General features: G+C 39.7%; 1 protein-coding gene across 5 annotated transcripts; it reads left to right on the top strand.

Moving 5' to 3' along the window:
* Positions 1 to 594: 594 nt before the first annotated feature.
* Positions 595 to 9,980, top strand: LOC128266267 (homeotic protein empty spiracles). 5 transcript variants are annotated; one of them, XM_053002669.1, is made up of 4 exons: positions 595 to 1,042; positions 1,706 to 2,681; positions 8,313 to 8,470; positions 9,283 to 9,980. In XM_053002669.1, the coding sequence occupies exons 2-4, from the start codon at positions 1,787 to 1,789 to the stop codon at positions 9,817 to 9,819; spliced, it is 1,590 nt and encodes a 529-aa protein (XP_052858629.1). In that variant the 5' UTR covers positions 595 to 1,042; positions 1,706 to 1,786; the 3' UTR covers positions 9,820 to 9,980. The 5 variants fall into 5 exon arrangements, with proteins under 5 accessions (XP_052858629.1, XP_052858631.1, XP_052858626.1 ...); XM_053002671.1 differs by having other exon boundaries at positions 1,694 to 2,681; XM_053002666.1 differs by having other exon boundaries at positions 595 to 1,199.
* The last annotated feature ends 3,568 nt before the right edge of the window (positions 9,981 to 13,548 follow it).

The raw sequence follows: 13,548 nt of genomic DNA, 5'->3' as shown, positions 1-13,548 counted from the left end.
AGTCTTAACATTAATATCGAATAAAAAATTGTGTTAGTCATAGTTTGTAAACAAATTAAATTGATCAAGTTTATAAGTACAGAATAAATTAATAAAGATAAAATGTTTAAAGGACCTTGTGTTAATTCATATATACATAGCTCACATAGACCATAATATTTACTTTCAAAAACACTCAAAAGTACAATTATTTTTACCCACTGTTCCAATGTCCTTCCCACCTTCCCCCTCTGCGCCCCATCAAGCTGGCCAACCCGCTTGGCACTAAAACCACAAACGCTTTAATGATGCTGTTTTGTTTCGCGCAAATTGTTTGTTTCGCTGTCATAAACTGGTGCGAAAAATGGCCAAGAGAGTAAGTGAGAGAGAGAGAGATTTTGGCCCCCTCACACACACACATTTACACCCACTCAGAGAGCGGGAGAGCGAGCGAGAGAGGAGGTGGCCCCACTTGGAGCAGAGCAGGTTTTGGAATTTTGACTAGACTATACCCGTACTACTTTGGCGCAGGCGCAGTAAGATGAACGAGCGAGCGAGACGCCTGGTACACTGCTCCCACTGGAACCAGAAGCGGATGAAGAAGAAGCAGCGTTGGCCCCACTAGCTTTTTGCAGCTTTCCATCGCGACACTCGAGCCAAAACGCTCAGCGTGAGAGCCACGCAGCGATTCGCCGACGCCCCCGCTTAGATAAAGAGAGAGAGAGAGGAAGAAGGAGAACCGGGAACGAGAAAGAGAGGGCGAGCGGTGGAGAGGAGCCAACACCAACAATTAGACGCCTTTAGACGCTCCATAATGCTAATGGCGTTGACAGTGCTCATCATCATCGCAGCGCGGCCACCGCAATCGTTTCGTTACCGCGTACCGTTATCCGTACCGCCACCGTCAATCGCCGCCGTCAATCGTCCATCGAAGCGGTACGGTCACGCTCCAATCGCCGCGTCGTCGCCGCTCCAGTTTATCAATGTCAATCGCCGACGGATGCCAACCGCTGGAGCATCGCAGATACAACGCCATAGCTATAGCTATCTGATCTGAAAAACAGTGCGTGTGTGCTTATCTACTATCTAGTAACCAGAAACTAGTAACCACCGTACGCGATCGTGTTTCCATAACCCCAACCAATCGAAGCCCGATCAATGCTCCCGTTTTTCCGTTTCCGATTCTTTTCAAATTTTGCTGTTTTCCATTTGATAATAGGGTAGGTGTGTGTAAGCCTAGCTTGTTTTGTATATTTCTTATTTTTTAAAACTTTAATTTAATAATTTGATATCAGAGCTCCATAATAATATGAAATTAAGATTTGGCCAGCTTAAAGTTTTATCTAAATGGATTTATCCATTTAAGCATTAAACTTCTATCAATATCTCTAAACGATTTCACTTATTTGGAGCAAATGAATTTCCATTTCCATGTTAATTTTATGGTTGTCTTAAAACTTTATTTAAATCAAATCAAATTCTTTTGTTGTTGGAAACAGTTAAACTTAAATCGTAACTTCGAGGCTTAGATTGACTGGTAAACTTAATGTTCATCCTAAATGTTTGACAACTTAGCAAATGTAAAATATGTATCGTAGTCTACCAGATATTTAGCAAATGTTTATTCGTTAAGAAGGTATTTGGTCAATTTTTATTCAATTAGAAAACGGAAACACGGGTGATTGAATTGATTACACGTTCATTTATAATCTAGTTCGACTTGCAGAGACTTTGACTTGAGAGAGTTCGACTTTGAGAAGTTGGACAGTGTTTTATTTACTTTTTCAAACGAATAAACCCCTACCAAATGGTCACCTGCGGTCGGCAAACGTTCAACATGCTGCCCATGGCGCCGACGAGTCCTTTTGTCAGCAGCAGCTCCTCGATGGCCGCGACCTCCACTTCCGTTTCCGCCAGCACAGTTTCCGCTTCGGCAGTAGGCAGTAAGCCCAAGCTGGCCTTCAGCATCGACTCGATCGTGGGCGAGTCCTCGTCGAGATCGGCTCCCTTGAGGGTCAGTGTGATATCATCGCCGCCGCCGCGCAGCGAAAGTCCCGCCTCGCCGACGAACACAAACAACAGTGGCCGGCGCACGCCCCGCGGATATATTTACTGCCGGAGGCGGGATTCGCTGGACAGATCGCGAAGTCCACAGAGATCGCCGGTCAGCCGCTCGCCAACGCCTCCGAATGCCGGTGGAAATCCCCCAGCGGCGGCCATCCACAGTCCTCCAAAATCAGCGGACTTACCCCAGGCAACTGGAAATCCACCCGCCCCCATTGGAACCCTCATCCGTCCGATGCCGTTGCCGGCGCCAAATCTAGCTTTAATCCAGAACCGCACCTCGCCGAACAGCATTGCGGTACGAATGGCGGGACCGCCCCACCCGCCGCCGCCTCCGTTCCTCGCCGCCCAGTTCCAAATGGCCGCTGCACTAGCCCATCACCACCAGCAGCAGCAGCAGCAGCAGCAACAGCAGCAGCATCCGCCCGTGCCAACTGTACCGCCACATGGTCCGCATCCGCATCTGCCGCCCGGCCAAATTCCGATGGGTATTTTCCCGGGCGGACCACATCCGGGACATCCGCCGCCCCACGGTCACCACCCCTTTGGAAGCGCTCCACATCTGATCCGCGATAGCTACCCGCTGTATCCATGGCTGCTCAGTCGTCACGGACGCATTTTTCCAAGATTTCCGGGCAGTAAGTACACCCACTATATGAAAACAAGCATTACCTATTGAAATTTACAAAAGAATGGATTCAAATAAAGTTAGAAAATATTTGAAATTTAAATATTTACTATATATATTTATACTTATATAGTGTAAATAGTTTTCCCAATCCAAATAATCAAAACGGTTCCTTTTAGAACAATGTTCAATAACCTAACCGGTTATGAAAAGTTAACCGGTTTAGCAAGATATTTTTAAGTAAGCTTCTCAAAAATCAATTTTCTAAAGTGAGATATTGAAAAGCTATGCATATCTAGCAAATTTAATTATTATTGTATTTTAATTAATATAAGCAAATAGTTATAATAGAAGCAATACAAATTTATTTAATTGAATATTGGGATGTTAACAATAACCCTTAAACAATTTTTTTATAAATAAGAAGTGGTTTTTTTAAATTTTTGGGTAAATATGCACCAACTTATCTTATTTTTACAGTCATAACTACATTGATTTATTGAATAGTTCTGAAAGGGGTCATGTTAATGTTTATAAAAAGGAAATTCAAGGTGACAGAAAGTTCTTACCGCACTACGTTTTTTAAAAAGTATAAACATAATAAAGTTAATTTTTTGTTACAAATTTTCAAAGAGTAACATATTTAAAATTCAGTTAATAATTACTATTATTATAATTATTATTATAATTACTATTATTATAGCTATAAAATACAATGCACTACGGTCTACTCACCGTAATAAACTGAATACTTTTTGAATATGTTTCGCTTTAGCAAGTTTTTTCTAGTCATTATAGCCGTTTCAAATGGCCGCTGAGTGCCGTGAACCAAAGAGAAAAAGAAACCACACCCGAAATTCATATTTGAACCCCTTTTCCACCGCCATTATATTATAGTAGAGAGAACCTCAATCAAGCAATTATTCAGTTATCGCTGTTGTTGCCGCGCAGCTCCATATAATTAAAGTTAAATAAGCAAATGGCAAACATTTATTACAAGTTAATTAGACGTGTATCAGCCTCATCATCATCAGAGGGACAAGGACAGGGATAGAGCGAGAGAGTGAGAGAGGGAGAGGGAGAAAGGCGAACCAAACCCATTCTGATAACTATTTCCAAACAAATTACATTTTAATTAAATTGTTTAAACAACATTACACACATCGTTAGGTCAAGCAGCGTACCTAAATGGCCAGCCAAGTGTGTGTGTCTGTTTTTTTTTGTATTTTTTTTTTTCGAAATTACCATTAATGGCCAACAGACGGCGCCAGTTGTTGATATGGCGGGCCCATGCGGCGTATGTGTAACGTACGAAAAGTGCAACCAGTGAAATGGTAATGTGTTTTTAATTGAGGTTTTAGGGCAACCAAGCAAGGAACTAAAGAACAAAAAAAAAACGGAGAGATAGAAACGAAGAGCAACCGCAAAGCGCATCTCAAAAACATTGTCATTTATTACGCTTTAACCACTTTTTTTCATACGCTGGCCTCATAATTACCATTTGAATTTCCAGGCCATGTTGTTTTTCTCTTCATTTTTGTTTTTTTTTTGGCTGGGTAAATATAAAATAATTTTCGGCACACTCACACGCCTTTCACCTGCCCAAGTGTACATATATCCCCGTTACGCCTTAATTATGTTGTATGCCGCTCATTATTTTCTCCCTTTTACCTTTCCCCATTTCCCGCTCGACTTCTCCTTCGTTTTTCTCACTTTTCTCCGCGCTGCTTGTTATTTTCGCTTGATTTATGAACGTGAAATGTCAATGTTTCGCATAACGATTTCATTAATTGTAAATGTTTTTCGTCTTCGTTTGTTTCGTAACTCGTGTGAGTAATACCAGGTTACATGGGTTTGTTTTTTGTTTTTGAGGAGGTTGGTATACAAGATAATGGGGATCATCGCGATAGCGATGATGATGAGTCAGTAACTCAATTCAGGTTGCACGTGCTGCAATTTGTGGGTGTGGCCCTCAAATGCAGCTGATGAAGTTCTAGGAAAAGGGTAACATTAACCAGGTTGAGATCCCTATTATGAAAGGCTTAAATATAGGTGATTATAAACTGACAAGCTGTTTATGGACTCCCTATGCTAGATGAATAATTATCACATGCTCCTTACAATGTATTTTAAATTAGTAAAAGCCTCTATAATAACTATATTAATCTCTCAGGGAGCGAATCAATATAGGCTCTATTAAATTGTTTACAACTATAGCTAATAATTCCGCAAAACTAGTCCCATTTTGTGAACGTTCCAATTGTGCCAGAAAGAAAAAAATTCCTTTTACTGTGTTTGATTGTTATACTGGTTATTTGTAGATTGGACTTACTCCAAAGTCATTAATTTAACAACTGCAACCATTTGGTACGTGAGTTTATTCGTAGCTCATTAAAAAAGTACGGTACGACTACGAAATACTACAAATGGCTTAATAAGTTTTTATTTTTCTTAGTTAATTTGTTTCCGAGTGTACCGACAATTAAATAAATAAAATATATTTTAGTTCAAAGAATAGTGAGTCATATAGATATATTCCTGGTCCTAAGTTTTCCCTTAACTTAAAAGTGATATCAATGACTTTTCTCTACCCCCATTTAAAACCATTATCCCGAAAAACCCACAAAATCCCATTCATGCAAGCCAACTGCAAATGGCGAGTCCTGTCAAATCGATCATCACAACATCCCCGACTGTCGCTTTATTTGATTTCAATTATCGATTTCGAGTCAATGTCCTCGGACGCGGGGCGCTCGAGGAATGCAATAAATTAATGAAAAAATCATGAGCATAAAAATTAAGCCCTAACTCCATAAAAAAGAAAGCAAATACAATTGCACACAAGTGATAAATAATAAGGCGAACAAAAAGGCCAGGACAGTCGAACAAACGAAAACGAAACGAATCGCATCGATCGTCCCATCATGAGCCAAAAAAAAAAAAAAAACAAAAAAAACAAGGTACGAGGTATATCTAAAAAAATGACAGCTGACAAGGGTGTGAGCCACTGCAAATCCAACAACATGGCCAGCAGAGCGGACACATCAATTAATTGTCAATTGCGCGTATTTTCGCACGGCGGTTTCCTTTGTGTCCACGAACCTAAGAGAAAAAAAATAAATACACACACTTCATTGAGAGCTGCTGCGGAGCTAGAAAAAGAGGCAGAGAAAAAATAATTAAGTGGCCATTGTGAGCGGCGGCATTATCAATTATACAGCTTCTTCTAAGGCGCTGGGCAGTCGTGTATCTTGTAGCTACATTGTTAGCTGTCAAATGTAACAAATGTCAAGCGATCGTCGCGGACTATAAAAAAAAAAAAAGAAAAAACTAGAGCACTCTGGATGCTGCGGCTCCCTCTTGGCAATCGTTTGTCAAGTTCATAGCAAAAACCAGGCACGCAGTCAGTCAGTTGCGTTGCATCTGTCAGATACACAGATACATGGCCATCAATGGTTCGAGGCTGCATTTATGAAGTGTCGAACTGACAAGTTCCCGTTCCCGTTCCCGATCCTGATCCCGAACCCTCTTGCTCCTGAGCCCTTTATTGTTTTTCCAGCCCGACAGTGCTAACAAGATACATTTCTGGGGTTGTATCTTGTATCTAATAGCTTCGCGCCCTTTCGCCTGCTTTTCTCCATTAGCTGTTTATTTTCACAATGGCTTAGCTTCTGTTTTGTTGCGTGGACTTCCTGCCTCCGAAATCGATTCGATTCTGCTGTGTCAATATTGATTTTGTAATTGGCACACCTTGCGGGTGCCAGAAGATCCTGTGGCTTAGGCTTGTTCACCAAATTATATCATAACAAGTCTAAGAAAGAATAGTTAGCTTAGGGATCAGAAATGAAGTTAAATAAGCCAAGACCTGGTATTTTAAGATGACAGTTTTATGACTTACCAAAGAAAGATACTGAATGAGTAATTGTAGGAAATGCCATCCCAGTTGAAGTCAAATTTAAGACCGAATTCAACGAGGTATGACATTCCGACTCGTTAATTTTTTTTTTTAATTTATCCAAAACAAAACTTTTTAATTTAATGACGAATTCAACGAGGTTTGACATTCCGATATAAGAGTATTTTTTTTCCAGATTTTTTATTAATAAACAAAGAAATTAACAGAAATCACAGAATTCTCCTTAAATGGTAGAAATTTTAATTTTTCTTCGAGATTATTTAATTACTTTTTAAAATTAAAAACAACAATTTAAAAATAGTTTGGTAAAATATATAAGAAATCCTTTATGAGACAAAATTATACAAATCCATTAATACTTGGATTATGAAGTTTGCCCAGTTCCACTGTGTTCCATAATTTTTCGCCAAGCAAATTCCCCTGCACCGTCAGAAATCTCAGCTGCATCTCGCACAGTAGCCCCTGCCTCATATCAATATTCAAATTGTGGCTCAATTGAAAATTTGTTAACTGGCAACCGCAAAAGCAGCAGTGGTCTTGGCTAAGCGGAGGAGTCGGGGATGGGGATGGGTATGGGTATGGGGATTTGGGCTTCCAGAAATCGTGATAAACGTCAAAATATCACGTTGTGCTGGCTGGAAGGAAGAACAATGGGTCCTCGGTCCTCCAAAGAGGCGTCGTTGGCGGCTTTTAGGCGCGCTAAAGTGTTCGGCTTGGCGTCCAGGCTAAAGGGAAGAAAGCCAGCAAAGTCTTGGCCGGGCCAATTGTTTTGGCCTTATCAGCGATTCTGGGACATGGCCCAAACACACAGCGCCGACAGCGGCACGAACCAGAAGCCTTTGTGTTTGCTGGCCCATGTCTGGAAATTTGTTTATTGTTTTGTAATGAGCGTGTGCAACATGTGAGTGGCCAGTGTGCGGCATCTTTGCCTCGCGGCATTCGCGGAATTCATAATCAACAATTTGAGGCACAACGTCATCTAATTGGCAGAGCCACCAGCGAAGGTTGAACTCCTCTTGTTGCCTGACGAGGTATATTAAAATCTATAAAGGCAAGCTGACTATTCCAATATAAAACTAAATATTTAATAATCAAAAACTCAATCAAGCCAATTTGTGTAGGCAACTCTAAACTTTATTTTACTTAGTAATTTATTTATGGCAATTTGATTAATTTAAGTAGACATCTCTTCTTAAAGAGCCGATAAAGCTGTTATTTTTGACATAGTTTATAAATTGATGATAGACTGTAATACTCTTTTATTTATAAATCAATTACTTATTTATGATGCCATTAATTCAGTGAATAAAACCAATCTTTTTTGAAGAGGCCATAGAATTGTTATTACAAATTGTTAAATTAAAGTAAATCAAAGCTCATGCTGGCTTTTCGATAATGTACTTATTACTGTGGATACAGCTTTTAAAAAGTTTTTTCAAGTTTAAAATTTAAATGTATTTAGCCTTATTAATGTGTTATTAAATTTGAATTTACCAATGCCAATCCAAATATTTTGATTCTTAAATGCTTTACATTTAAAAGATTTTCATTTATAATTTATTGAAATGGCTTCAAATAACGCTGTTAGTCCACAGTAAATTGGTGTATGTTTTTGGATAAATCGGAGTTCACTTCTAGTTAAATACTTACTTATTCAGGGTTACCCCAAGGGGCCACCCATTATAACCGCTTTTTAACTCAACTCACTTTCCCGATCTCTTGCAGATTTCCTGTTCCAGCCATTCCGCAAGCCGAAACGCGTTCGCACCGCCTTCTCGCCGACGCAGCTGCTCAAACTGGAGCACGCCTTCGAGGGGAATCACTACGTCGTGGGGGCGGAGCGCAAGCAGTTGGCCCAGGGACTCAGCCTGACCGAAACCCAGGTGAGATGGGCTTCATTGGGTGGGTGCTGGGAGGTCAGCCCTTAATGCGCATCAAATTCAATAAGCACCCCCAGTTCAACCCCTTTGGTTAGGGGCTAAGTGATTGCATGTCGTCTGGTCGTTAGCCCAAGAAGTGCCGGAGCTACTGAGTTATTAGCGCTTCGGGAGGGACAGGGGATCGGGTTAACAGTGGCCGAAGAGGTCTGGCTCTTGACTTTGCACCCTCGGGGGCATAGCTGGGAGGCAGGCCGTAAATAGAATTAAAAGACTCGTTAAATTTATTTACGACTTGCCAAAAAAAACAATAGCGGAAAACAAAAGGCAAATGAAAGGGTAAAGAACCCTCCCCCGAAAATAGCTGCCACAAGCCAACAATTGTTTCCTGTAAGTGCACTAAGGAAAATATTTGTACTAAAGGGGGGTTAGTACATAAGATATTACAATACGATGGCCATTAAAGTGGTAAATTAGAAGCTTAAAACATATTGGGAAAAAATAAAAGATACAATTTTATTAGATGCCCATTATCAATTCTTTCTGTACATTTAAATGTTATCATTTCATATTATAACAAAAACATTTTTTTATATTTATTTTTTAACAGTATGTATTAGACAATCCAAATTTGTTTTTAAAATTGACACGACTACTTTCGAGTTTAAACCAAGCTTTAAAATTTAAACATAAGATATTGTAGGCCAAACAGAACAATTTTAAGGCAAGGGAATGTACCGATATAAAGATTGTAAACTCTTGTGCCTGTAATTTGCTGTATTTAAAAATTTTTTTCTTCATTTTCATTTCTCCGATAGGTGAAAGTGTGGTTCCAGAACCGTCGCACCAAGCACAAGCGGATGCAGCAGGAAGGTGGCGATGGGAGCGACACCAAGAGCAACAAGGGCAGCTCCTCGGGAGGCGGAGGGGGTGGCGATGGGGAGGACGATGCCAAGCACGATGGATCGCAGCACAGTTACGAGGATGCCGAGGATCCGGAGGAGGACGACGAGATCGAGGATGATGACGAGGACGAGGTGATCGACATGGATGACTATGGCAGCGAAATGGATGCGGAGGAGCACCAGCGACTGCGGGAACAATTCCAGCAGCAATTGGCCCAGCACCAGCAACAGTTCCTCCAGCAGCAGCAGCAACAAGGCCCGGTCGATGCAGCCACCCTCAGTCCGCAGCAGCAGCATCAGTTGCTGCAGCAGCACCAGCAACATCTGCAGCAGCAACACCAGCAGCAACAGCAGCACTTCATCCAGCAGCAACAACTTTATCTGCGCGAAAGGGAGAGGGAGAGGGAGCGGGAAAAGTCGCGAGAGAGGGAAAGGGAGCGGGAAAAGTAGTAGCTAATAGTTGCTAAACAGCTAACTCCGCTATTTTGTGTTCCTTTAATTTCATGTAAATTATTTGTCAACTGTATAGCTTAATTTAAACTGTTTACTAATTAAAAAATAAATAACAAAGTGAATAAATAAAACAAATCTCAGCTTTTCAAATAAAATAAGTTGCCACAAAACCTTCTGAATCATTAATCAAACAATAATAGCATTTAAAGGGGCATGGAAGTCCACATATGATGGCCATTTATTGACAAGCTTATTGCCATCGCATGATAAACTCATTGCAAATGCACAGGAACTATCGATCAGCTGCCAAAATAAAACCAATCAAAGGGTCAAAAAAAAAAACATATTACTAACAAGGCTTTTCCTTTATTGAGTTGTTGATGGAAACCCTCAGTCCCTCAGTTTTGTGCTGAACATTGACAGTAAAAAGTGCAATCAACAATTACGAGCTACGGTCTCATAAGGCGGCCAAAAAATAAATGTCAGTAAGTAAAGCCCGAAATTGATGGCAAAAATTGATATTCAAAATGCAAACGATTGCCAATAAAGTAGATTTAGTATACAAAAAATGCTATGGGATTAGATATATGCATATGGAGCAGCCCGAAGCTAATGGGCCGGCAATTTGGGTTCATTTAAAGCGAAAAGCGAACTAAACCAGAAATTAAACTGACAAAACGGGAGGAGATCACAAAGTGGCCCAAAATATATGAGCCCGCTGGCGATGGCAAGCCGAAAAAAATATAAAAATATAAATAAATTCACCGCTTATTTTGATATGGCAGGTTAGGCTCTGGCGATCCTGCGAAAAGTTCAAGGTAATTGCCGTTGTCAAAGCAGCGCAACGAAAAGTGGGCGGGCACCGTGAAAACTTGGCCAACAATTTATGGGCCACTTGACTACAAGCAAAGGGTGTTGAGGTTGCACGCGAGCAATCAGCAGAACAGCAGAGAACCCCAGGATCCAACACTCTACACTGGGGTAGAATGCCTGGAAAATTCTCGTATTTTGCATAAACGATGTGAGAATTACTTAATTGCGCTTGGAATGGGCCCATGCCCACATATGCAATTATATATATCGGTTTGGTCTGCGTTTCCTCTGTGGGACGCGAATTTATGAGTATTTCGGTTCGACCCACAAAATGAAGTTGTCTACGGCGAAGTGCAGGTGTCTCAGCTGCTCGGGATTCGGGTGGTTACTTCAGTGCATTTGAGGGTGGCCTCTTGAGAAGGGGTCACCGCCACCAGGCACTTCATTTTGTTTGCCCCTCTGATAGCTAAACATTTTGGCAAATATGTGACTTCGTTAGGTGGCAGCTTGAGTTGAAATTCATCCACATGTTGTTGGTCATGTTGGTCAACAGTGTAAAAGGTAAGTGAATATTCAGAATATTATTTTAAATTTTAAAAGATAGAAGAATTTTTGAAAAGTAATTACAAATTAAAAAATATCTAAGTACTTAAGCAGAAAGATTGTATCTTATTTAGTTTTTTTTCATTAGCTGATGTCAATTGTCTGGTTAGGTCTAACAATATAAATTAAATCTAAAGTATTTTATATTAAATATGTCCATAATGGCTTTAGTTTTATTATCACATTTATTAAGCATTTTGAAGTACCTATAAATGCCGTTTTAATAGCTCTTTAAATACTTGCATTTATGAAGCATCTTAATGTTAATTTAAACTTAAATCAGTCAGTCGTTTGCAAAAAGATTCCTGCAAAATGTTTTTTTTATTTTAAACCTGATTAAGTCGTTTATATATTTCGCCTTTATTTGAATACCAACAAGTGCATTGAAAAATCGACTTTCTTGGGTTTTCCGTTGGCAAACCCTTTCGTTTGATTTTGGCGTGTCTGCCAGCCGCGATGACGAAGACAAAGACGATGGCGATGACTTTGAAAACAAAGCGAAAGGGAAATGGCTTTCAGCCAAGGCACTTGGAGCATATTAAGGGCGTCATTAGTTCCCCAGGCACTGCAAATTTGACAGGTGAAAGGAGTGAGGGGCGTCAACGATTGAAGGGCCTGACACTTGCTGCAGTGCAGCAGCAACTGCAACAGCAGCAACACGGCAGCAATTGCAATACCAATAGCACAGCGCCAACTTTAACCCTTTGAGGCTTTTACCAAAAATGTTGAGACGTTTAAAGTTATCCTTAAGAACGAAAGATGCATTTAAAGATTTTTAAATTTAAATTTTTAAATTTTGTTAATTTCCAATGCATATTAATTGACAAGTTCCATTTGATTTTATTCATTTGTTTAATTTGACTTAATAAAAAAGTTTTTGCGAACAATTTCTTTCAGTTAAATTGAAAAGAATGTCAAGAATGAGGTATACATAAAAAATAAATTGTAATGGCTTGACTTCATATTAAATTAGGATGCATTATTCAATTAATTAAATAGAAATCATAAGCTTAACCAGTAATAATAAGTAATGGTATTTGTAACTAGTGAAAACCCGATATTAAGTTATAGAGATTAACATATATAGCATATACAAATGCATCAAAAGAAATCTACTTTTTTAGAAAATACTTAACCCCATAAAAATAAAAAAAACGAAGGGGTCCTGAGTCTCCCATGGGCTGCCAAAGGGTTAACCCAAAACGAACGTGCTGGCAACGGCGTAGGCGTCCGGGTTGTTATTGTTGTGTCAGGTTTCAGCTATTTAGCGGCAATTTGTATGGGAAAAGTTTGCCAAATGTAAACGGAATTGCAGTTTAAACCTCATTTGGCGCACATCGTGGGCGGTCGATACGAAAAAAAAACGAACCAGCAACAACTGCAATACCTGGAACAGCCATAAAAATAGTACGTTTAATAATTGCAAAGTGTTTTCTATTCGCCTTCGTTTCCAGGTCGTAAATCAGCGATTGCTCAGTCAGTCTCGGCTGGCGCCTTCTGCTCGGACGTAAATTTAATTGAAAGACTGGGCCAGAAACCCGAAGACTGGGCCAAGACCAAACCAAAAATGCCCGCCAGAGGTTTAGGCGTCAATTGGCAAATTGGTTTCCATGTCAGCCGGCAGGAAAAGTTAATTTTCTCGCCGCCATAAATAACACCCTATTCGACTGGAACTGAGGCACGGTCGGAGGATCTCCATCTGCCGAATGGTAATAGGAATCTCCTTTGGCAGGTGAGCATGGGTGCTGTCCATTTCGATTCCAATTGCAATTCCTTTAGAGGCTATATACAACGTTTTTTAATGCTTTTTTAATTGGAAATGCACACCAGCACGCTGATGACGCCCCGAACTGCCAGTTTTGCCATTACGTAATTGCAATTTAATGATCAAGTCGACTACAAAGTCAACAAATAATTTTGAATAAACATTAATAAATAATTGATGCCCCGAAGCCAAATTAATTATAGTCTAAAACCTAAATTCTCTAATTTATTTTTAAACATAAACGAAAACTAATAAAAGTTTCATTATTATTTGCAGGCCTTTAGAAAAGTAAATACATTTTTAAGTTTAAAAAAGGTAAAGATTTACACAAGCAAGTTTATTTGTTTATCGATCTACAAAAATGTAAGAAAGAGTATCAAACATTCACCACATCTTTTTTGAAAAGAACTTTTAATTGACTCTGTAAATTAAACACTTTAATAAATTGGCAATTAAGCAAAAGTAGAAATTGCACGAAATTTTTAACGAGTACTGTAAAGCCTTTTCATTGTTAAAGTTTTCCTGCAAATATAGGAAGTATAAAT

This window comes from Drosophila gunungcola, chromosome 3R (genome assembly GCF_025200985.1).
Source record: "Drosophila gunungcola strain Sukarami chromosome 3R, Dgunungcola_SK_2, whole genome shotgun sequence".
NCBI classification, from domain to species: domain Eukaryota; kingdom Metazoa; phylum Arthropoda; class Insecta; order Diptera; family Drosophilidae; genus Drosophila; species Drosophila gunungcola.
Note: the sequence above shows the minus strand (reverse complement) of the source record. Positions and strands in the feature narration are given on the sequence as shown.

Excerpts from the sequence above, each read along its gene's own strand:
- LOC128266267 (XM_053002669.1), top strand. The coding sequence starts at position 1,787 with ATGGTCACCTGCGGTCGGCAAACGTTCAACATGCTGCCCATGGCGCCG. Across the intron at positions 2,682-8,312 it reads TTTTCCAAGATTTCCGGGCA|ATTTCCTGTTCCAGCCATTC; the intron begins GTAAGTACACCC and ends GATCTCTTGCAG. Across the intron at positions 8,471-9,282 it reads TCAGCCTGACCGAAACCCAG|GTGAAAGTGTGGTTCCAGAA; the intron begins GTGAGATGGGCT and ends TTTCTCCGATAG.